The sequence below is a fragment of the Gekko japonicus genome, unplaced genomic scaffold, assembly GCF_001447785.1.
Source record: "Gekko japonicus isolate JY-2015 unplaced genomic scaffold, Gekko_japonicus_V1.1 scaffold911, whole genome shotgun sequence".
In the NCBI taxonomy this organism is placed as follows: Eukaryota; Metazoa; Chordata; class Lepidosauria; order Squamata; family Gekkonidae; genus Gekko; species Gekko japonicus.
In genome coordinates this window covers 451,258-475,359 of record NW_015172582.1, presented here as the reverse complement: position 1 = coordinate 475,359, position 24,102 = coordinate 451,258, and the positions used below count along the sequence as shown (strand labels likewise).

At 44.8% G+C, this 24,102-nt stretch overlaps 2 protein-coding genes across 2 annotated transcripts in view; one reads left to right on the top strand and one right to left on the bottom strand.

Moving 5' to 3' along the window:
- Positions 1 to 1,443: 1,443 nt before the first annotated feature.
- On the bottom strand, positions 1,444 to 12,672 carry RPL5 (ribosomal protein L5). The gene is given in 9 exon segments (XM_015421460.1): positions 1,444 to 1,542; positions 1,544 to 1,604; positions 3,111 to 3,199; positions 5,558 to 5,735; positions 6,220 to 6,422; positions 7,648 to 7,782; positions 10,296 to 10,411; positions 10,513 to 10,582; positions 12,578 to 12,672. Coding segments are annotated over 9 exon segments (894 nt in total). The 5' UTR covers positions 12,581 to 12,672; the 3' UTR covers positions 1,444 to 1,503.
- Positions 12,673 to 19,490: 6,818 nt separating this feature from the next.
- Positions 19,491 to 24,102, top strand: part of EVI5 (ecotropic viral integration site 5) — a 112,689-nt gene continuing 108,077 nt past the window's right edge. Inside the window, exon 1 of the mRNA XM_015421459.1 lies at positions 19,491 to 19,632. Within this exon, the coding sequence (XP_015276945.1) occupies positions 19,491 to 19,632 (142 nt within the window). The remainder of the gene's footprint in view (positions 19,633 to 24,102) is intronic.

Below are 24,102 nucleotides of genomic sequence, written 5' to 3'. Positions count from 1 at the left end.
GTGGGGCTGAGAGAACTCTTGACAGAAACTGCTACATTCCCTGCACCGACCACCACAGAAAACTTAGGCAGCTATTCCAGCATCTGGCATAGTATTTCTACGGCTTTTGTAGGAGCCTTACGTCCTCTACATAAGTAGTTTTCAACCACTGCGACCAGCATGGTCAGATGGGTCACAAACCCCAATACCACTGCTTTGTGGATGGACCGGCTTGCATAGAGAACAAGGGTGTCACACTTTCTGCTTCTCAATGCATACTGAGAAGTGCAGGCTGATGACATGAGGTCACTCAGTGGTAGTGAAGAGTCTTCCAGTGTTCTGCCCTTTGGCTTGCTCCTCATTATAGTATACATCCAGCTTGGTTCACATTTCATATTCTTTTAGTCTGCTGTCCTTCAAAGTGTGGAGCATGCTGTAAATCCACTGATACAGTAATACTTTGCTGCCCATTTCAAGTCTAAGGTTCCTTTGTGTGGGTGGTATAAAGATTTTAATAAAGCAAGCTTTCAATCAGGACTGTGGAGTTATGGCCTGTGCTACTTCAGTGTCACCAATGCAGCCCCCAGCATAGTAAACACGTTACAGAACCACTTTCAGGGTTTAAAAAAATAGCACAGCATCACATCAAGGTGCAGTATAGTAACAGCTGCTCCTGTGTACATCAGCCAATCCCACCCTTACCAGTAAGTCAGTAGTACTGGTGGTACAAAGAAGCATTAGATGGGGGAATGTGGGATTTGGGGTAGGTGATCCGTATCAGAGAGTGGATGGGGCTTTCAGATGGTGGGAAATTACAAGTTGTATGGTTGCTCGGGGTTTCCACCTTTTGGGACAGGCAAAATGTGAAAAAGTGGTACAATGGGACCTTTTTAAAAAAAAAAAAAAAAACAGTTAACCTGTAACTGCTCCTGTCATTGGCTGTTTCACCATAAAAACTGGCAAATTTTAAATGGAAAATTAAAGCAATGGCCAAAACGGCCTGCTAGGGAGGAACTCTTGTTTTTCTTATAACAATTAAAGCAAGGGCTTCACAAAAAGAGAGGCAAAAGAACTATACTTATGAATAAAAACAAAAGGGAAGGAATCCTTTATGGCGAAAGCACACACCTCGTTCCAGTAAGGGGTAAAAGGAACCTTCACTTTGCCCACAGGTGAACATGTAAATGGATGTTCAATGTACATTACCTTAAGTCTGCTTATACAAATCAGTTGTAGTTAACATTGAGTAGCCTCTTCCCCCACTGACACATGGCTGATCTTGTGATACCTAGAGGGGTTTCAAAAGTTTAATAGCAACAGCTGCTACAATAAAACTAATCCCATTTTCTCATCTGTAATTTTGTGTACAAGAATGAAGTGGCAAAGGCAGGCAAACCAGCATGCATTCAGCAACCCTCTTAAAGCAGCTACGATTCCATACAAGTAAATCAACAACCAACAACCTTGGTTTAATAAATTTATTGTGTTTTCCAAAAATCTTCATAGAAAATTATGGAATGAATCTTAACTATCGGCTGCATGTTCCTGGGCCCTAAGGAAGCTTGGCCTTCTTTTGAGCCACCCGATCTTTCTTCTGGGCAAGAGACAACTTGGGACGGTTCCACCTGCACAACAAAGAGTTTGGTGTTGTTAGTGCCAATCACTTTAAAAAAAAAACTGACAAACAAATGTGAAATGCTGTCACTCCAACAATTCAATCTGTCAGGTGCCAAAGTGACATTCTAAGAGAACCTATACTGACTTTGCCTCCTGTCATCCGGTTCCATGCAGCATCAATGCTCACAATTACAGTGCATTTTTCAGTTTACAAGTTATATGCTAAATCAATAACACTGAAAGTTGCATCGGCATAGTCTCTCCCCAGAACAAGCTAGGATTATGTGAATAAGGCCTGCTGTCCCTCTCACACAAAGTCTGTGTTCAACATTTTAGCCGTCTTAACATCTTCTGGGTATTGTACATCTTAACAGGAAGAAGAGGAGGTGACTACCATTATCCTTTTTAATGTTAGAAACCACTAGCAAGTCCACAGAAGAGCTCTCCTACACACTTTCAAGTACATAGCAGCACCAACCCACAGCCACCAAAGAGTACCCAGCAGTTTGGCCTCAAGCAGAGAAGGGCACACCTGTTCAACCAAGTATTTATTTCTAGACTGACCAATCTCTAGCCAGGGGAGACGTTCAGCTATTCACTCACTCCCCTTCAACAAGGCAAATATGCATCCAAAAACTAACTAGATGAAACATTTGTACTGCAAAAGCTTCTGAATTGTCTGAGGATACCCAATGTAGTAGGTATGGAGACCATTGGTAGTGGTTTGTAAGATACTCTGAGTCAGCATGAAGCCCAAGGTACTTCCAATGCTATAGTTATTAATTAGGGTGTATCACAGAAATGTCTAGCAGCATAGGGTAGATGCTTTTCAAGCCGTAACCATTAGATGCACTTTCTGCTAACAGCTCAGAAATGCCATATCCATTATCTCATTCTCTGTTTTAGACACTGGGGAGGGGTAGTCCACAGACCACCAGTATTGCTGGCTGTGACTTATATTTATATTTCAGCTTATATTCCACCCTCCCCACAAGCAGGCTCAGGATAGATTCACAACAGCAGCATACAAAGTCATTAAAGCAATCATAGTAATTAAATAGTTAAAACAAAGACACAATAATGTAAGACAGGTAGCACACTAACTAGAAAGGTGCAATAATCCCAAATGACTGAAGCAGGTAAACTATAACCCCCCCCCCCCCCAACGGAGATCTTCTTACTCTGGGTCCTACAGAGACGGAAAGCTTCAGCAAGGGAGGCCAGATAATTGGGTGCCCGCCGCACCAACCAAAAGCCTGGCAGAACAGCTCTGTTTTACAGGCCCTACGGAACTGTAATAAATCCCGGAGGCCCTGATCTCATATGGGATCATGTTCCACCAGGACGGAGAAAGCCCTGGTCGAGGCTAAGCAGACATCCTTTGGGTCGGGGACACCCAGCAAATGCTGGTCCGCCAAGCGTAAGGCTCTCCGGGGCACATATGGGGAGAGATGGTCCCTCAGATACGTCAGTCCTCCTGTGTGTGTGTGTGTGTGTGGGAGGGTCCATCATACCTCTTCTTTTTGACTTCTCTCTTGGGTTTCTTTTCATGGACTGGATTCTCACGTATTCCAGCATGGGCATTTTTATACATTTCTTCCATCTGAAAACATAATATTTACAAATCATTTCACAAGTCTGCCTTACAGAAAATTTAAGTTTTCTGGAGAAAAAGCTTTATAGTGAATATGTGATCTTTCCTCAACAACCCACCTCAAATCTACTCCAGACATGGGCACAAAACCACTCCAAGAATAATGCTATACAGAGTAAACATGCTGGATTTTCCTCCGCCATTTTAAATAGACCACAGGCCTGTAGCTAGAAGAGCTTTCATACATTATGTTAAAAAGTAAAGACGAACTTATTTACTAACATAGGCATCATGCATATATGCTAGTTTTCGGTGGTAAACCAGGTAAAGCATGAAACTGTCTTGACTGACGCCAACCTGCACAAACCATCTCCAAAGCAGCAAAGTGGCAGGAGTGTGGTGACCAATTTGGCCTACAGTAAAGACTCTGAATCTTCCTTGCTGCTCCATCACCCCTACATACCAGGAATGGGGGCAGAGCTCAGGCAAACAGGAACGCTGCAGCTCCCAACTGCAGAGTAAATCATGTAGCCCAACAACTATGAATATGTTTTCTCTTGAAGGACAAAAGAATCTTAGCTACCTACTTTAATTGTGAGAACAAGTGTTAACTGAAGTACTTTGCTAACCCATTTGCACTTCTGTATCTATGCATCATACAATGACTGCCTTCAACTGCTAGTAACTGCTACCTGCAAGGCTGGATTTGGGCTTTGTTTCCTCATGTGTGATGAACAGCAAAATGATGCTATCACCACACTGCTTGCAAATGCACCTCTAAGTCATCATCAATTTACCTGAATGCTTATAAAGGCCTCATTTTTGCTGCAACAGGTGAAGTGCATCTTAGTAACTACTCTTAAAATGTCTTCCCTACTCCTGTCAAAAGGTTTTCCCCCCAAATTGGTGAAAACCTTTGCATTCTTATTAAGAGGCGAGAGGGGTCTGGAAGCAGAAGTGTTGAGAATCTGCCTGACTGCTATGGTCACCTTCTGAGGCCCTGATTCAGGTGCCCACCGAGATTAGGTGAGGGGCAACCCAAGAAAGGGCCTTCTCAATCACGGCACCAAAACGCTGAAACGCCCAGGGAGATTTGTGGGTCCCTTTCTACTGCCATCTTTCGCCAGTGGGTGGAAGACTTTTTGTTTTATGTTCCTTCAGTGACCCCCTCCTTCCTGCCCTAGGCTTTAACTGATGTCTTTTAAGTTTCATATGTGCATGTCAGCTTTGGTTTTAACCATTTTAATGATGTGTCTGGTTTTAATGGTTTTTAAGAAGCGTTTTTATTATGCACATTTTGTTAGCTGCCTTGATGAGGACAGAAAGATGGAGATTAATTTTGTAACTAAACAACCAGGAAAAAGCCTTTGACAACAAAACAAAATACAATTTAAGAGTGGTTCTAAGATGTTGCAGGAAAAAGATGGAATTTACAAGCAGTTGGGAAACTGGTCAAAGCCTAACAGTATGGGTGCAAATGCAGCAATGTCCACCCAATATGCTACAAAGGACCGCATGCTTACATAACAGACTGCGTTGAGGGCTGGAATTCCAGGAGCATAAAGACCTGACCTCAGTTCTAAATGAGCCACAGATCACTTCCCTATGCAATTAGATTCAGATTCAGACACCTTTAATGGCATAGTAGTATATAATAAATACATTTAAGAAGATACATTGCATTCCAGTAAGTAAATTTAGACAATAAAATATGCATATTATGTAAAAAGACTTTATCTAAGTGAGGCTGATTCAGCTAAGAATTCTGCAACCATAATTGTAGTATCAGTATTAACACCGCTAAGATGATATTGAACAGTTTTAAGTAAGTGTGGCCAAAGGGGTAACCGTTTCATATGTGAAGATGTGTGCAGCTGGCAGTCAAGAATGATAGCCCATACAGATCCAATTTTGTGAATAACCATTGATTTTGGTATATCCAGATGGCAACTTATACTTATGCATATTGTTGTTTTGGTATATCTTTGCTTTACTGTACAGTTGTACCCTTCAAATCGGTACTTTTACAAAAAAAGAAACTGAAGTTATATTTTATATTTTTCTTGTTTGTTAAATGTTTCATTACTTCAATAAAAAATTTTAATATTAAAAAAAAAGAATGATATGGAAAATTGTGTATTGGGCCATATGCTGGGATATTTGCAGAGTCTTCGGGGGGGGGGATGTTGTTAAATCGACCCCCCCCCCCGAGCCAAGCCAACATAAAGGCTTTACGATGGGAAGGAAGGCTGGGATTATGTAAATAATGGGCCATTTGGCCATATTGGGTAGAGAGGTTAATCCCTACGCAATCAGTACCTGCTTTCAGTTCCATCCACAACACATGAGGCAGAATTAACATCTTACCATGTCAGGCGTCACATTGTTCTTTATATACTGGGAGAACTGTTTTTTGTAAGCATCTTCATCCTCCTCCATCAAGTAACGCATGTAATCTGCAACGTTCTGGCCCATGATGTGCTTCCGGTGGACCTCTGCGTTAAATTCTTTGCTCTCTGAGTCATAGCCAGGGAAGCGCTTGGTACTGTGAAACGGAAGTGGAGTAAGCGCTAGCAAGTTGTGGGAAGGGCACTGTATAGAACAGTCACCTCAACAGTGTTTTTCCAAGCTAACAGCAAGTCAAGAGTCTCGGCCACCATCAGCCCCGTCTTGAAACGCGAACATCCATCATACACATACCAAGGACCAACTACAGCATGCTCAGGCAGTGGGGTATCATCACACAGTAGCCGAGGTACAGAAAAACAAGAAAAAACGGTGGACTATTTATGAAGCGCTACAATTAGTATTGCTGGACACTCTATGTTGCTATTCGGGCTATCTTTTTTGCCCAAGTGTAAAACGTGTACAGAATACAGCCAGACTGAGACTTTTGCTAAGTATGGCAAAAGTCAAATACACCAAACTGCATCTACAATAAGCAAGTTCTGCAATTAGGTTTCTAACTAAACTGGGTATGCGGAGCCCGGCACTTCCCGAGGAGCAAAAGAACAAAAGAAAGAAGTTACCTGTGGGGGATTGACAGACCACCATCCACGGCTCCTTTGAGAGCCCCGAAGACCTTATTCCCAGTGGTAGTTCGAGCCAGACCTGCATCCAAGTAGCACGTAAAGGCACCAGGTTGCCCATCCACACTTTCCACATTGTATTCATCGCCAGTTACTTCAACTTGGCCTTCGTAGGTCTTGTCAAGGCCAAATTTGTTCAGCAGCTGCAAGAGAATTTCCCCCCCAACAGATCTGAGATTTTGCAGAAACAGCTACAGATTTGTCAACAAAAACTTTCTATACTACATCAGTATAGAAAGCAAGTTACTATAAGCAGGTCGAAACCACTCTTAAGAGCTAACTGTGGCTGGCTGGAAGAAAACTACGGAGAGCAAGCCAGAACAAACACCAAGACCTTCAAACCCAGACATAGAAGGAAAAGTTTAAGTTCATAGAAAGTAGCATCTAGAAAGTAGTCTTGTTCAGAGCATTAAAAATTCCTTTGTGACAGCATACACATTTTGGGAGTCTTGGGTGCCCCACTGTCTGTACGTTTTCCAGCCCTGCTCTGTGGCAATTAGTGAGGCAAGAGACTGGCAAACAGGAACGGGATATATCTTGTGAAGTCACCTGGTTTTAGCATTTTCAGTGAGCCCCACTGAAAAGTACGGCAGTACTTCCCCAGTATGGCAGTACTAAGGTAGAAGAGAAGAAGAGAAGAGATTGGATTTATACCCCGCCCTTCACTTGGGAGTTTCAGGGCGGCTTACAAACTCCTTTCCCTTCCCCTCCGCACAACAGACACCCTGTGAGGTGGGTGGGGCTGAGAGAACTGACACAAACTGCTCTTTTTCAAGGACAGCTGTGCCAGAGCTTGTGACTGACCCAAGGTCACATCAGCAGGTGCAAGTGGAGGAGAGGGGAATCAAACCCGGTTCTCCCAGATTAGAGTCCGCACACTTAACCACTACACCAAACTGGCTCTATTCATGGACATGAAGCGTGCCACCATTTCCCTCTATGTTACGCAAACCCAAGGACTGCACAGAAGGAAGACTATCTCAGGGGCTACGGGTAAATAGAGCCTCCCACTGAACAAATCCCATTTCTGCTGTAAGAACTGACTGTACTTCTATCATAGAAATATTTAGCAGCTGCTGCATTGGAGCAACAGAACACAGATTCCTAAACCTGCAGCTCTGCACCCCTCCCCTCTAATCCAATGTTTATTTCTTGATCAATTCATTCTTGTGCTGGATTAATATGTACCAGCACTGTATTTACACTAGGCAACATTTAACCAGGCACAGACCGAGTATTGATTTTCAAATCCCATTTCTCTAAGGCAGTTTTATGAAATCTACAGTGTCAATGGGACTGTGCTTCCTAAGTGCCACATCCTAATTTGTGTCCCACAAGAGTTTGGGGAGGCTTTCAACAGATACATACCCTGCGAGCCAGCAGCAGGCCAGTGCAATAGGCAGCAGCATAGTTGGTCAAGCCTACTTTCACGCCATACTTTGGCAGCTCATGAGCGTATGCTGCACAGACAATCATGTCACCTTCAATTCTGGCATATGCGATCTGACGACAAAAGCAGTGTTAGTGACTAAAAACCCCAATCCACAATAACATTCAGTACTGTACTACCTGCTAAACAAGAGGATTCCCACCCAACCTATCAGACTGCTGCAGGAAAGGTAACCAGCACTTCCACACCAAGAGGCCATTCCCCAAGTCAGTCCAAAAATTATTGGTAGTTGTGTCAACTCATTCAGGGAAAAATGATCCCCTCACCCCTGGACCAACACAGCAACTTGTAAATACAAAGACAGACACATTTTTCTTCTGCAATCTGATTTACAGGGACTGCAAGTCAAGGATATTTTGTAGACAAAAGTAGTAAGTAGCCATGTTGGTCCACAGCAAAATCCAAAAACACAGGTCATATAATGGCTCTTATTAAGATCAACCAAAATAACAACATAGTGCAAAGGTGTTCTCCAGAAATTATCAGACTGGATGTTTAAAAAGAACTTTAAAGTTTCTCAGCATCCTGTGCAGCATGCTTGGTTGGATTCATGGGCACAGGTGTGACCGGCTGGTATCAAGCTAAGCCCATGGTACACTGAGGACAAGCAGCAAAAAAAAAAAGTATATTCAGCTAAATGGCTAACAACCAACAGTTGATTAAACATGCTTCAATGCCAAATGAAATGTATATCCCTTAAAATGCTGAAAGCAAAGGAAAACTGTAATAGCCCCTGTAGTAACAATACTGGAGATGAAACCTAGGGGAGTACTAAGTAAAGAATCTGTTATCAGCCAAACTGAAGTTGCAAAAGAGAGAAACAATTTCCTATTTCTCTGATCCAGGTAGCCTTGAAGTAACCTGAAATCAGTTTGCAACATTGTTTTATGACTGCTACACTTCCCTACTTTCCTGAATCGACACCTTCTACCCCACTCTTTTGTTATTGTTGGACTTCAGCCTGAGGAAGAGTTGGGGAAAATCTAAAGCTTAGTGGCTTTGTTGGGACATTTTATTGATCCTTGATATTAAACATGCCACCATTACTACCCAAAAGGTACAGGAGAGATCACTGAGCAAAAATTCCTACTGCAAACTTCATTTCCTTCATCCTCTCTCCAAAACTGCCAGAGCACCCACCTTTCTCCCAAACATGACAACTCCCACTTTCTTCCACAACTGCTGTGGCAGCTTCTTGTGTATCAAAGCACAGCTCTATAGAAGACTGCATGTGCTTGCTCTCTCCTTGGACTTTTTTCAACCATGAGGAAGGCCAGGGGGATGCTGCTACCTACTCCCCAGCAGTCACCTGGGCAGCTATTTCCTCAAGCTTCTCAAGAAGACAACAACATTCCCCATAACTGCAGAAGGCACACAAGTACCACCCAGAGCAGTCCTGTATCACAAAATAAAACAGGAAACAGTTCTCCCATTTAAGATAGGCATAACTGCTGTGTTTGTATTCCTTCCAGATCCAGCATCACACATTATAGGACATTAATAAATGTAGTTAAACAATAAAATAAGACTGTGCCAATCAAAGACAACATTTCGTTCAACGAGACAGAAGAATCAAGACCCACCCTTAACACAAGCAATTTACTGATAACAAGTCACCCAAAGTAACTTTGACAGTTTTTTAAATATATATTTTGCAAGCACTTCCTGCCTCGAGTAGGTAAGCATAATTCAACAATAAGGCAACCTCAGTACACAGGATGAAAGATCTGGATGAAAGTTCTAAATCATGCCATTCCCTAATTAATTCAGTAAGGGGTCATAGATGCTATAAACCCAACTTACAAACTATTTATTGTCCTGGCTTCAAAATAAGCTGCCATGGAACTCCATTTTGGGACAGACACAAAGCTACAATTCTCATGGTTCATTTGACTGGCGCACTGACCGTTCCAGATTCAAAATAGGCTTACATCCACGGTGTAAACTAGTGGATTAAACCCTCAAACAGTAGCTTCTGCAATGGTCTAATGCAAAACACATCAGCTAATCAATTTCCTATTTGTGTACTTAGCATGTCTTCCCGACGTCTCTCCTAAATGGAGACAGAATCAGAAGAGCAGCTTTTAGAAGAAGTAGAAAGATGTTATTCAAGAAAGATGCCATGCTAAGATTTATGAAGAATTAATTTCAACTCTGCTCTCTCAGCATTTTCTGCAGATGGGTAGTTCTGTTTTCCCTAGTGAAAACCACGAATGCTGTTTTCAAACAGAACATACGTCAAGAAAACTCTAGCAATCAGACATCAGTACGGAGAGCATCTAAGATGCATCAGAAAGTAAATGATAGAACACAGAACTCAGTATTGGCTCAAGTCCCTAGATTGCTCCAAGAGTATGTCTTCATTTACTCTAAAGCTTTCTCCCTGGAGAGAATACTGAAAGTAGTTCTGCAAATACACCACTTAAGACACACTTGACTCCGCATCCCTATGCCAGCTAAGGTACGCTTCATGTCTTACAGAATTCCTACATGGAAGGCATTTCTGTGAAGAAGACTGATGGCACAGCCCCCTACAGTATGGTAAAGGACAGAACAGTGACCTTACCTGGCAAATGATATCTCTGTTGGTGACACGTACAATCATCCTATATTTAGGAGTGTTGTACTTGTTTTTATCTTGAATCACCAAACGTTTCCGAGCATAGTAATCCGTCTTTCCCTCTGAAAGAGAAAGGTACCAAAGCATGTGTAGAAACTGCCGATTCAGGTCTTCATCTGGTTAAATGGACTGAGAGCATGCAAAAAAAAAGAGTGGCCCATACCTCTCCTTCTTCTGAATTTCACTTGGTACCTCTTGAAGTAGGCCTTATTCTTGACAACTTTGACGAACCCCTAGACCAAACAGAATACAAAAGTGTTAATATCAAAAGCATATTCCTGAATGGGAGAAAGTTCTTAAAGCTGACAAATGGAAAAACAGAACTCTCTTAGCAAGTTATTAAGCATTTCTTTAGACATGTGGTCTTAAACATAGATGCTCTATTCAAAGCACCTTTTAATTGCTGTAACGCTGGGAATAACCCACAACACTGAATTTCACATGGAGCTAACCAGTCTTCCATTTTTTTCTTTTTATGTTGTACTCTAAACACATAAATGTTTACAGTGAACTGTCTGTATTTATAAATCTTCATTGTTTGACCATGCTTTCCCAGCACAAGCATAACTTTACACACAGTCCAAAAACACTCATGTCTGTGATGAGAAAACTATAATTAATGCTAAGTCACAAGGAACCATTGGCAGGAAGTCTACAAGAAACCAGCAGGCCAAAAATCAAAGTTCTCCAAGCCTCTAGAACTATGATCCCAGCTGTTAGAAGAAAGAACAGATTTTCCTTGCTATTCTGTAAAGGTTTTTCTGAAAGATATCACAGGCTCTACTTTTAATATAAAGAAATTAGCTTAAAGCAAAGAAATATCACTTCCTACCCCGCAGTCCTCATTTGTAGCCTATCTCATTTAAGTACATTCATGTTGGCATAACATTTGTGTTGCATTTACTTATAGGCATCATAACACCATTCTCACTGGAGCAAAAATCTTGACATGGCAGGCAATGTTCCCTCTAAGCAGTGGAGTCTTGCGAGCAAAAATTCTACTTTGTGAGCTACTGGCATTAAAGCTGTGAGTGTGCAATTTGGCTCCTGCATAAATTAATTTGCTCTGGAGCCCTCCTTTCTGAGCTGAGACAAAAATGTGAGAGCCAGAAGCTAAAAAACAGTGAGTTAGCTCACACTAACTCAGCTTAGAGGGAACATTGAGCAGATGACGCCTACCCCCAAGAGATGACGCCTACCCCCATGCATCTCCCACAGCAGCAACTCCAACTTTTACCAGTGAAACTACACTCAGTAAGAAGTCCCTCAATTCTGACTTTGTAATCAGTTGTCTGTCAATCAGTTGCTCGAGAGGAACGATTTGTCTCCATAAACTATTCTTATTTTATTTTTAAGGTAAGCATATATTTGAAAACGTGATATGTGAGTAGACACTGAAGGGAATTTGTTTCATTCATGGCAAAGAACACAACTTGCATGTGCCACAAGAAAGCAAACGAAGACACCTTTGTAATCCCCTCTCCCTGAAAACGTTCAAAACCAAGAAATGGAGATCTTGTGGCACCATGCACTCAGGCAAAAGTTTTCTACTAATCAGTCCGGTCTTTTAATACTTCTTTCTATTTTTGCTGAAACAGCTCAACACAACTACTCTTCTGGACTTTCTAAAGGGTTACAGAAACTGCATCATAAGTGAGACTGGGCCTTCGGAAAGACTCAAGAATGGGGACATGGAATGCCGTCACGTCACCCTCCATTTAACCCACCCATTACCTCTAGCCACCCCGATCCCAAAGACTGAGCACAAGCTAGGCCCAGCGCAATATGTGCACGCCCGGAAAAGCCTTTCCCCACGTTCGGGGCCTGCACGCTCTGCCTCTGCAACTGTCAAAGGGGAAGGGGCAAAGCCACCCTATTTGGGGTGGGTGGGGGCGTTGAGAGACTGCCAATGGCCCAAGAAAGGTTCAAAACTAGGGGCAGAAACGGGAGCCTGGAAGCAAGGAAAGCCCAAGAACCAGCCCCGGGAATATAAGCCCGTGAGAGCAGGGGGCAGGGAAGAGAAAAACCATTTCCCTTGCAAAAGCCAGGGATACAAGCAGCGAGTGCAGCCATTTGGCCACGCTGGAAGCTGCTTCCGCAGCCAGGCCCGCCACTTCCCAATCCGACTCCATCCGACCGTCCGGAAACACTCAGGAGCCTGCAGCGGCCCCAGAACCCCAAACCGGCCCCTTTCTTCCCATCCCGGCCTGTTTGGACACAGTACTGACCATGGTTCTCGGTTCGGTCTGCTTTCGCTTTAGGCCGGGGGCCGCTCGGCGAAACGTCTGCAGCACTTAACGCTGAGAAAAAGGCCGACGCCGCTGCGCAGGCGCAATACGTCAGTTGGCTGACAACGTGGAGCCGACTGGGCAAGAGAGGCTCCGCCGGAAGTGAATGCTGCCCCGCAGAGGTTTGGAAGAGAGCGAGCAAGCGATAGTTCACTCCCGGGTCGGATGGCAATTGCGTTTAGCATTAAAGCCGTCTTCTGCGACCGCCACCTAGAGGCTTCTCGCGTTAAGCGGCGGCCTTAATGCTATTAGGCACGTTCTTGCTTAAGTCTCTGCCGCTTCCAAAATAACCATGATGACTAACGAAATCTTGTAGCGGAACAAAGTTAGAGTCCAGTAGGGCTGCCAGGTCTGGGCTGGAATATACCTGGAGACTTTGGGAGTGGATTCAGAAGAGGGTGGGGTTTGAGGAGGGGAGGGGCCTCAGCATGATACAATTAGGGTTGCCAGCCTCCAGGTGGGGCCTGGGGATCTCCTGCTTTTACAACTGATCTCCAGCTGACAGAGCTCAGCTCCCCTGTAGAAAATGGCTGCTTTGAAGGGTGGACTCTGGCATGCAGATGCAACTGATGAAGTGAGGGTTGATCCACAAAAGCGCATGCCTCATTACATGTAGGAAACAGCACCCATCTTCAACTAATCTTGTTAACCTCAATGATTAGGAATGCTTTAGGAGTTGTCAAACACATGAGAGACAGTGCAACGTAATGCTTAGGGCATTGGACTAGGATCTGGGAGATCCTCGGCCATAGAAGCTTCCCAGGTGACCTTAGGACAATCACAGCTCCCCTCAGCCTAACCTTCTTCAGAGTTTTGCTGTAAGGATACAGTGGAGAACAGTAGAACAGTGTAAGCTGCTTTGGGTCCCAACTGGGGGGAAAGTTGGGGTATAAATGAAATAAACATGTCCAAGTGCTACTCCCTGCCTGAGCATGTGTCCTCAAACTTTTCAGTTCAAGTCAAATTTAAAGGATAAGCATCCCTTGAACCATCTTTTTGCAAGGAAAAACTGCAGGGACCCGGGGCTATGGTGGCATGATCACTGAAAGGTGTGTGTGTGTGTAAGAACAAAGGAAACCCAACCCCAGTGGAGTAACTTAATACCATGTGGATTCGGCTGCAGGGGCAACAGGACTGAATCCTGCTCCCAGGAGATGTTGCCAGTTACCAGCTCCTAACTCAGCCACTGTTGATGTGATCATGCAGGCTAAAACATGTATTTATGGGTCTTGGCATCCAGTAAACAATCATTCTGAAAAATGCAGATGCAGCAAAAGTAGAAGAAACTGGCCAACTTGAGAGACCCCTGCCTGATCACTCCTGACTCTGGGAGTAAGTCAACTACAGTAGCAAGCACAACCCTCACCTAGGGCAGCATCCCAACAAATGCAGCCCGTGACAAGCAGCCTGAACAAAGAGCTATAATCAAGGCCCAACCTGAACAGAAAGAGCAGAGTGGCACAACAGAAACATTATACAAATGCAAGGCTTTTATATCACATAGCAGTGCCCAAGATAGCTTTTTTTACCTTTACTGCAGAGGTGGCATATTGCGATATAATCCTATCCCAGATTATAATTTATCTATCTATTTATTTATTGTAATGTTTAAGGTCAATAACTGTGATGGTGTTGAACATGGCATGCATGTGGAATCCCTTTGCGACAGCTGTTAATGTTTGGAAAACATTATTGTTCATATTCTTTGATTTATTGAACATTTGGTGTAAGTAGTACAAAGTACTACAATAAGTAACCATAATCCAGTTCATGCTAGTTTTATTATTGAATTATTGTGTGTGTGAAGTGCTGTCAAGTCGCAGCTGATTTATGGAAATCCCAGCAAGGGGCTTTCAAGGCAAATGATCAAGCAGAGGTAGTTCGCCATTGCCTTCCTCTGCAGAGTCTTCCTTGGAGGTTTTCCTTTGACATACCAACCCTGCTTAGCTAACGAGATCTGATGAAATCGGACCGTACTATGCCACCTTCTGTCCCATTGAATTATTACTCCCCCCCCAAAAAAAAGATTCACATTTGTGATTTAAACAGTGGCCTTGAAGCCTGTGGTCCGTTTGCAATGATGGAAGGACACTTCCATTCGCAAAGGAGGGGGGATTTCTGCTGATTTTCCCCCTCCTACTGCAGATCCCACTTTGTCCACTGCAGTGCTCAAGACAGTCCCCTGAACCTCAGAAATATAAGTTCAAGAGACTCAGTGGACAGAAGGGAAAGTCCTGCTTTTGCAAGTTTCACTGAATTCATAAATAATACAGGATCTAACACAGTGTTTTTGAGAGATGTTTTAATTTTGTCACCTCTGAAACCATTGCTTCCTAGAAGGTTCTGAGCAAGATTTCCAGAGTTGGCCAAAAACAAGTGCTGTAGCTGTTAGCTACTATAGTACCACCACATGATATTCTGGGTATGTACCATGTTCTTGCCAGAATTACATGAGTCAGTCTTCCCCAAGTGGCTGCGGGGTGGATCTAGTAAAACTGGCCTATGATGGATTATTAGAGAATGTTAATTATACTCCTTTTCATACTGACTAGTTAAGAACATACAGAACGGAATGACACATAACATCTAAACAGCTGAATTTGGCACTTTTGGGGTTACTTTGAATCATGGAAGGAAGGTAGCACAACATATTTTTTTAAGTATTGAGGCAGGAGACAATTGTCAAACGAAGAAGACTTTATTCAAAACATTGCTCAGCCCTGATCTGCTCTGATAAAGAGTGGCACCCAAACTTATACCATTCCAATATCGAACTATATACAATGTTACTGCATTCAGGAGGTCTGATTGGACCTAAGCGGAGCCTCATGATAGGACTCTCTGTTTGGCTTAAGGACCAATAGGCAATATTTATTAGGCAGCCAATCATAACAGAGGAAACTAGAATGCTTCAGCACAAACCATAACACAACAGTTTAAGCATAACTCAGAACATAACAATCTTTATCATGGAACTAAGTTTCACCATAGTAAAACAGAATTTTAGAAATGCCTTTGCACAATAATCCCCATATGACTCGCTGGACTTTTTATCTTCCAAAGCAAGACAACTTAAAATACCTCAGGGGTCCTCTGGGATGATTTCTGGAGGGAGCACAGCATGACTTGCTCACACTGCAAAGACCTTAGAGCAAAGGTGTCAAACTCATTTGTTATGAGGGCCGGATCTGACATAAATGTCACTTTGCCGGGCCAGGCCATGTGTGCCATAAAACATAATGCCAGGTACCAGAGATAGAAACTGTATAAAGGACAGCAGCTGGTAAGATCTGAATTGTTGTATCCTTACTGCAAGAACCCATGGGATGGGAGGGGGGTGCAAAGGAAAACCCGTATGGGCAGACTGGAGAGCCAGCGGTGCAGCACTAGACAAATGCTCCCACGTTGTTTGTCTGCTGCAGATGAGGTTGTTCTGCTGAGCTGAAGCCACAGTCAGAGTGGCTCCGCCCACTTCTTTGAGCAGTTTCCTGTTCCCTCCCTTGCAATAGTAGTTTGCAGGCCACATAAGAGCCCTGGACGGGCCAGCTCCGGATCTAGGGCTGCCAAATGCAGCCGGGGGGCGGGGATTCCCCCGCTTCGGACCTCCGATTACCGGCGCGCCGGAATCAGGGCCCGGGGAAACCCCACCCCCGCGTGCGCATCACCCGGAAGTGACGTCGCACGCTGGGGGTGGGGCCATGCGATTTGAGGGGAAAACAAAGAGTTTTCCCCTCAAATGGCTGCCATTTGAGGGGAAAACTCTTTGTTTTCCCCTCAAATCGCATGGCCCCACCCCCAGCGTGCGACGTCACTTCCGGGTGATGCGCACGCGGGGGTGGGGTTTCCCCGGGCCCTGATTCCGGCGCGCCGGTAATCGGAGGTCCGAAGCGGGGGAATCCCCGCCCCCCGGCTGCATTTGGCAGCCCTAGATCCGGAGCTGGCCCGTCCAGGGCTCTTATGTGGCCTGCAAACTACTATTGCAAGGGAGGGAACAGGAAACTGCTCAAAGAAGTGGGCGGAGCCACTCTGACTGTGGCTTCAGCTCAGCAGAACAACCTCATCTGCAGCAGACAAACAACGTGGGAGCATTTGTCTAGTGCTGCACCGCTGGCTCTCCAGTCTGCCCATACGGGTTTTCCTTTGCACCCCCCTCCCATCCCATGGGTTCTTGCAGTAAGGATACAACAATTCAGATCTTACCAGCTGCTGTCCTTTATACAGTTTCTATCTCTGGTACCTGGCATTATGTTTTATGGCACACATGGCCTGGCCCGGCAAAGTGACAGTTGTAGGCCCTTGGCTGGACATTAGTAGTTGACGCTTGCGGGGTAGGGCGGGGTAGAAATACCTAAATAAATAAAAATAAAATAAAACTTGCCTCTACTGTGTGAGACAGTGAGCTTCTTGATTCAGAATTTAGTATTTGATTGTAATTTTTTTTTATAACTTTTTATTCATTTTCAAAACACATATATATTAAACAAACACAAAATAATATCGGTGATACAACAAAAGTGTTCCATCTTGCAAATAACCTAAGGCTGTGTTCTCATATCTTATCTTATGACCTATCTGTTTTTCTAACTATAATTCAACATTTATCTCTCTTAATTCACAGAGCAAATCGTCTAACAACCCCTGGTGTATATCTTCTCATAGGTTCATTATCATATTTCCTACTATTTAATTCAGCATTAGCACAGACAGCTCTTTTATTGCCCATTTGTTTACTGAACATTGACTGCATGTCCCTCTGCACCGCTTGGGCTGTTTTGGATCGCAAGGTGTGTGTGTGTGTGGAGGGGGAACATGGAGATGTGACTTTCAGAGGAGGGAGAGCGTGTTCCTGAAGTGAAGCTGGTCCCAAAGGTGCCACTGGACTGTTGTGGTTTGGGGGCTTTGGGGGAGGCACGTACATCGCCCCTAATATAGAAGGGTGACCGTATACTTGAGTAAAAGCTGGTCTTTAAGGCGCAACTGGACTGTTGTGAGTATCTGGGGGGATACATGCAGATCTATGAGGAGGTAGAGTGTGCAGGCCCATAAGAACTGCATTTGAGAGGTGAGCCTCCCCCCCCCCAGCTGGACCCGAACCCCTTTTCCCGGTAGGGCCCCCCAACACATGACAGACGGCTTCTGCTCCAGCCATCTATCCATCCAGCAGCCTGGAGTGCGCGCATGAGCACCATGCATGCCCCTTTCAGCTGAAAGCTCCCAGCACACATGGGCAGCTTGACTGGGGCACACTGGTGGGCCCTAGAGCAACGCATCACGAAGCCAGGTAATTGTGGGAGCTGGCTGCGCTTCCCCCCCCCAGATCACACACACAGTTTTTTCTCCCCCTGCCTCCCCACCCCCACAGGAACACACACACCCCGTCCTCTCTGGAGGGGGATTCTGACACTCATGCCTGCCGGACTGCGCTTGCTGCACTCAGAGCTGGGGCTGAGGCCAGAGGAGGGCAGCAGGGGGTGGGCCGGAGGCATCCCTCCAACTCAGGTCACAGCAGGGGGGTTCCTTGGCACGGCCCCCTCTTCCGGAGGCAGAGGGACCTTTTTTCTGCACTCGAGTGGGGGGGGGGATCGGATCCGGGGATGGGAGGCAACTGCCATACCCTAACAGGGCGCATTTTAGAACGTTGGCACCCACTACTCTTTTATAATAAGGGAGAGATTACCTTTTAACACAGAAATTCTAAAATTTTCTAAGCAGTATCATAAAGGCAGTCTTTTATATCAGAACTAGTGTGTTGGTATATTACCATCACTTTCCTAATAACTTCAATCAATTAGTCTACTCAAGTACCAGCTGTTTAATAGTCTACGATCGAGTATTCTATAACTTTACATCTTATTTGTTTTCATAATAGACGCAATTGTAAATGTACAACATCAGTCCTTCTTTCTCAGCCTGTGTACTTTTAATTTTAACTTCTTAGGTTAAGGTATATGTATGTTTCTCGAATAATCCATTTGGTTTAGAAAATATTCGAAATATTCAGAGCTTTGTTATTTGCGTTTAGATATATAAACAATTAAACTACCAAAAAAAACACACACAAAAAGAAAAAGGGAAAGAAAATATATCTATCCATAATCCGTTTAGCCATCCATCCATATATAAAGCAAATCCCGTTTAACCCTTATTTAAGCTTCCAACAACTAAAATATAGAACATTCTACAGGATACATGTTGCAACGTTATTTTCTGAGGGATCTTCTTCTTGATAATCAGAGACAAATGTCTTACCCCTTTATATTCGGAGTATTCTATTTCCATCTTTCCTGTTTTGCCAGTTCCACTCTTTTTCTTTATATCCTTTCCTTGTAGGGCTCCGCATTCTCTTTTTAATTGGCTTTTTCTCTTTTCGTTTTTTTCTCTTTTGTAAGTCCTGCTCTCCCAACATACTTTATAGAGCTCTTTAGTTCTTTGTCATTCCTGAACACGTCTTTTTCTTTCCTCAGAAAAGTAAGGGATAAATCTTATGTCTTTTCTTCCTGGTTATCGTCTTGTTCTTTCTCTGCAGTCTCCTGAGTTAGCTCCAGCTTCTGCTCCTTTTCGGAATCCATACCAGGATTTTGAAATTCCTTAATAATGCTTTTACAGGCTTCCTCCGCTGCCTGCCATACCTCCTTTATCCAAAGTTCTTTAAATTGTTGCAAAGTTACAACCCCCTCCCCCCCACTCACCAGGCAGGGTACACGCTTGATTTGATCTTTGTGGCGGGGGTAACAGTGGACCGGGTTACTGCTTTGGCAGTCCCGTGGTCAGACCACCATGCCCTAGGGGCCCGTCTGAATGTCCCACTCCAACCCTGTTTAGGTGGCAAGCATATTTTAGCCCACTGAGCCAGATGAACCCGGTGCGGCTCCAGATGGCTCTGCGGGATCCGATGTCCCCTGGGAGCTCGTTGGATGAACTTGTGGGGGACTGGAATAGCCGGCTCTCCGCAGCCATCGACGAGATTGCTCCAGGGCGTCCTCTACACTCCCACAGTAGGCTGGCTCCTTGGTACACCCAGGAGCTGCGGCTTATGAAGTGGGAGCTCAGACGGCTAGAGAGACGGTGGCACCGAGCTTGAGATGAGGCAACAAGAACATCTTATAGGACGTTTATGAAAGCCTATGAGATGGCAGACAAAGCCGCAAAGAAGGATTTCTATGCGGCGGCGATTGCGTCTGCTAGCTCTCGCCCAGCCCAATTGTTTAGGATGATTTGGTCGATAACTGTTCTGCCTCAGGGCAGACCAAATGCTAGGGAATTGGATATTGGCTGTGAGGCTTTTGCGAGCTATTTTGCGGATAAAGTCTTAGCGCTCCGCCGCGACCTCCCCGCCACACTTGAAACAGTGAGTAAGCTTGAGGCTCGTTGCACGTCTTCGATTTCGAGCCTGGATTGCTTCAGCCCTCTCAGTCTGGAGGAAGTTGACAGACTGCTTGCAACTGTGCGCCCAACCACATGCAGCCTTGATCCGTGCCCTTCCTGGCTTATAAAATCCAGCCATGAGGGGTTTCGAGGTGCCCTAAGGGAGATTATCAACAAGTCCCTCGCTAAGGGGCAGTTCCCTGGGGCACTCAAGGAAGCGATGGTCCGCCCTCTCCTGAAAAAAACATCTTTAAATCCGGCCAAATTGGCTAACTATCGGCCAGTCTCCGATCTGCCCTATTTGGGCAAATTGATTGAGAGGGCAGTGGCGATACAGCTGCAGGGCTTTCTGGATGACACTTCTGTGTTAGATCCCTTCCAGTCCGGCTTCCACCCGGGACATGAAACAGAGATGGCGTTGGTCACCCTGACTGATGACCTCTGGAGACATCTGAATCGAGGCAGGTCGGTGGTACTGTTGTTATTAGATCTGCCAGCCGCATTTGCCACGGTCAACCACCAGTTACTAGTCCACCGCCTCGCTGATGTGGGGATTCAGGGGCTTGCCTTGCAATGGCTTGCTTCCTTTCTCCAGGGTCGGGGACAAAGGGTGGCGCTAGGGGAACAGCAGTCCAGGAGTCACCCACTTGAGTGTGATGTGCCTCAGGGGGCTGTGCTGTCCCTAATGTTATTTAACATATATATGCGCCCCCTTGCCCAGATTGCCCGGAGGTATGGGCTGGGATGCCATCAGTACGCTGATGACACCCAGCTCTATCTGATGCTAGGCGGCTGGTCGGACTCCAGACCAGAAGATCTAGACCAGGCACTGCAGGCCATGGCTGGTTGGCTTAGGCTGAGTCGGCTGAGGTTGAATCCAGCGAAGACAGAGGTCCTGTGCTTGAGTCGGGGTGGTTCGGGGGTGGGGATCCCACTTCCAACCTTCAAGGGGGCTCCATTGGTCCCAGCCCCGGAGGTTCGGAGCTTGGGAGTGTGCCTGGATCCCTCCCTTACTATGGAGGCCCAGGCAGCAGCCACTGCTAAGTTGGCCTTCTGTCATCTCAGGCTGATTAGGCAGTTGGTTCCCTTCCTCGACCACGCTGACCTGGCTACAATGATCCATGCGATGGTCACCTCGAGACTAGACTACTGTAACACTCTCTACATGGGGCTGCCCTTGTCACGGATTCAGAAGCTGTAGCTAGTGCAGAATGCCGCAGCCAGGCTGTTGTTGGGTCTCCCTAGATGGGAGCACATCCAGCCTGCGCTCAGGACACTGCACTGGCTGCCTATAGCATACCGAATCCCCTTCAAGGTGCTGGTTCTTACCTTTAAAGCCCTTTATGGCCGGGGTCCGACATACCTACAGGACCGCCTTTCCCCATATATACCCCAGAGAGCACTACAGTCTGGGTCTCAAAATCGGTTGACCCTCCCTGGCCCGAGGGAGGCCAGGCTAGTGGCCACTAGGGCCAGGGCCTTTTCGGTGGTGGCCCCTACCTGGTGGAATGAGCTCCCGGAGGAGACCAGGGACCTGTGGGACCTTTCACAGTTCCGCAGGGCCTGTAAGATGGAGCTCTTCCACCAGGCATTCAATTAGGGGCCACCGCAGTTGGACTGCCATTAGATCGCCCGACTGTTGCAGCACCTGGCCCATGAGCTACCATCGAGTTGTTGCCTTAAGGAAACTACGAGCAGAAAAACACCTTAGAACATTGGGAAATGGAAATCTATTGAAAACGTGTCACTTAAGTGACTTTTAATTGCCGCCAGCACTTTATGCTTGTTGATTTGTAGTGTTTTAATAATTCTGTTTTTAAGCTGTTTATATGTCGTGTTGGAAGCCACCCTGAGCCTGCTTTGCGGGGAGGGCGGGGTATAAATTTGATAATAAATAAAATAAATAAATAAATAAATAACTGTCCCATTTCAGTATTTTGTATATCTTTCAGTACCGTTTCTGCTAATGGGGTTTTTCTATTCTCCCCTGACGTCGCCATCTCCATTCCCTTTACTCCATTCCCTTTCATAGCTGCAAAGTGTTACCAAAAATAGAAATATTATTAGAGGGTCATTATAATGGATGTTTTCAACGAATGATGAGAAAACACCAGCGAACAAACATTCTTGCCTTTGTTGCAAATTAAATTTAAAACATAATCTAAAAAAGAAGGTCGCGGCTTGAGCACGGTGTAGGCACCATGCCTGCTCCTCCCGCTCCTGTGTTGAGGCACAATGGTCTCTCCCTCGCTAACCTCCATTGCAGGGGGAGCCAAGTAAGCAGTGTTCCCTCTAAGCTGAGTTAGTGTGAGCTAGCTCGCAGTTTTTTAGCCTCCAGCTCACACATTTTTGTCTTAGCTCAGGAAGGATTGCTCCAGAGCAAACTAATTATGCAGTAGCCAAATTGCTCGCTCACAACTTTAATGCCAGTAGCTCACAAAGTAGATTTTTTGCTCACAACACTCCACAGCTTAGAGGGAACATTGCAAGTAAGCCTCCTGCTCTTGGCCTCCCTCTGGGAGGTCCAGGTGAAAACCGGGGGGGGGGGTCTCCAAGAGGATGCAAGAAGGGACGGGGGAGCTCGGCGCAAGCCGAGAATCACCCACGGCGCCGCGCCATTTTCCCAGAAACAGTATTTGATTGTAATTTTAAAATAGTCTTCTTAGCACCTTGAAAAGATCTTTGAAAAGTGAGGTACACATCCTGTAAATAAAAAAATCAGTCAATAGAAGTAAGAAAAGACAACCAGCAAGGAGCAACTAGGGAAAGCTGAAAGGAAGGGAAAAGAGAAGAAGGGAGATGGGGGAAGAGAAGAGAGAGGAAAGAATAAAAACAAGAGAAGAAAAATGTGTAACAATGTTTACTGCTTTCAACTAAAGAAGGAAGCAGGATCACTATTCATACCAAATAAGTGGTGACCTATAAGAAAAGGAACTAATGATCAGAATCCTTTTCATAATGCCAGCCTGGGTTGTTTTATGGTATATTTAAAACATTGATACCCCAACCTTCCATCCTATTTAGGATCTTCTAGGTGGTAATCTCTGCTCTGTCAAGCTTAACCTTTGCAGCTTACCTTCGCTTACCACAGTTTGTTGGTCTTTTCTGCAAGGGGGATACAGAAGAAGGAAGGCTGCCTTGATCATTCATTCTTGGCTAAGCCTCCACCAAGATGTGTCCAAGAAGCATATGCATTGCAGTTCTATGAAGAACTCCTGAAAACTGAGATCTTCACTTAAAGATTTACTCCTTGTCTTTCAGTCAGGTGATCCTCAAGATGCCTTACAAACAACAGATAATTTTTTTAAACTACTCAGCAGACCTTTGACTTCTGTAATTTAACAAGGTATACAATCCTACACATTTCTGAGTGAGGGCCACTGAGCACATGACACTTACTTAGTCATCAAATATCTAGGTTCAGGTTGTTCAAAATCACACATAGCACACCACATCCTTTTACTGACAAAGACCAAGGCCTGAAAGCTGAAGATACTGTTGTGATTGCCTAGCAAACCCCACAATGGCCACTGAAAGGGCATCCATTTCTTAAAGCTACAAGCACTGCTTCTATTTTGGTGGTGGGAGGATTAAAACTTGGGGATTTTTCAGAGCTGTAGAGAGATAGGTCTTGTCTGTCCATGGCTCCAGTCTCTGGATTTAAGTATCCACAGATCTGGCCATGTTGAGATATTTTGAAGAAACAAATATTTTATAAGAAGCAATAAAATCTTTCCTCTAAATAAGCAGGAACAATTAATATTTGCTTTTTAAAAATCCAAGAAGTTGGAAATTATTCTCAGTCTGTATGAACTGTATGTTTAGTGACAAATATTGTCCTGAATTCAATGGTGCTTACTCCTAAGTAAACAGGGATGGGATTGCAGCCATGTGTACTTTTATTCAGTAGTATGCCCCACTGAGTTCCTGTTCCAAAAATAGTATGCAGACTGACGTGTATAACCTTTTAAAAAGTTATTATTTTATTCCTATATCAACCTAACTCAGTGCTGCAGACTGGAACACTAGAAATAAGTCTATAGGCAAAATTCAGCAGTATTGCTGGCTCCACCCCTCAGAGGGGGTTATAAATGTAAGCC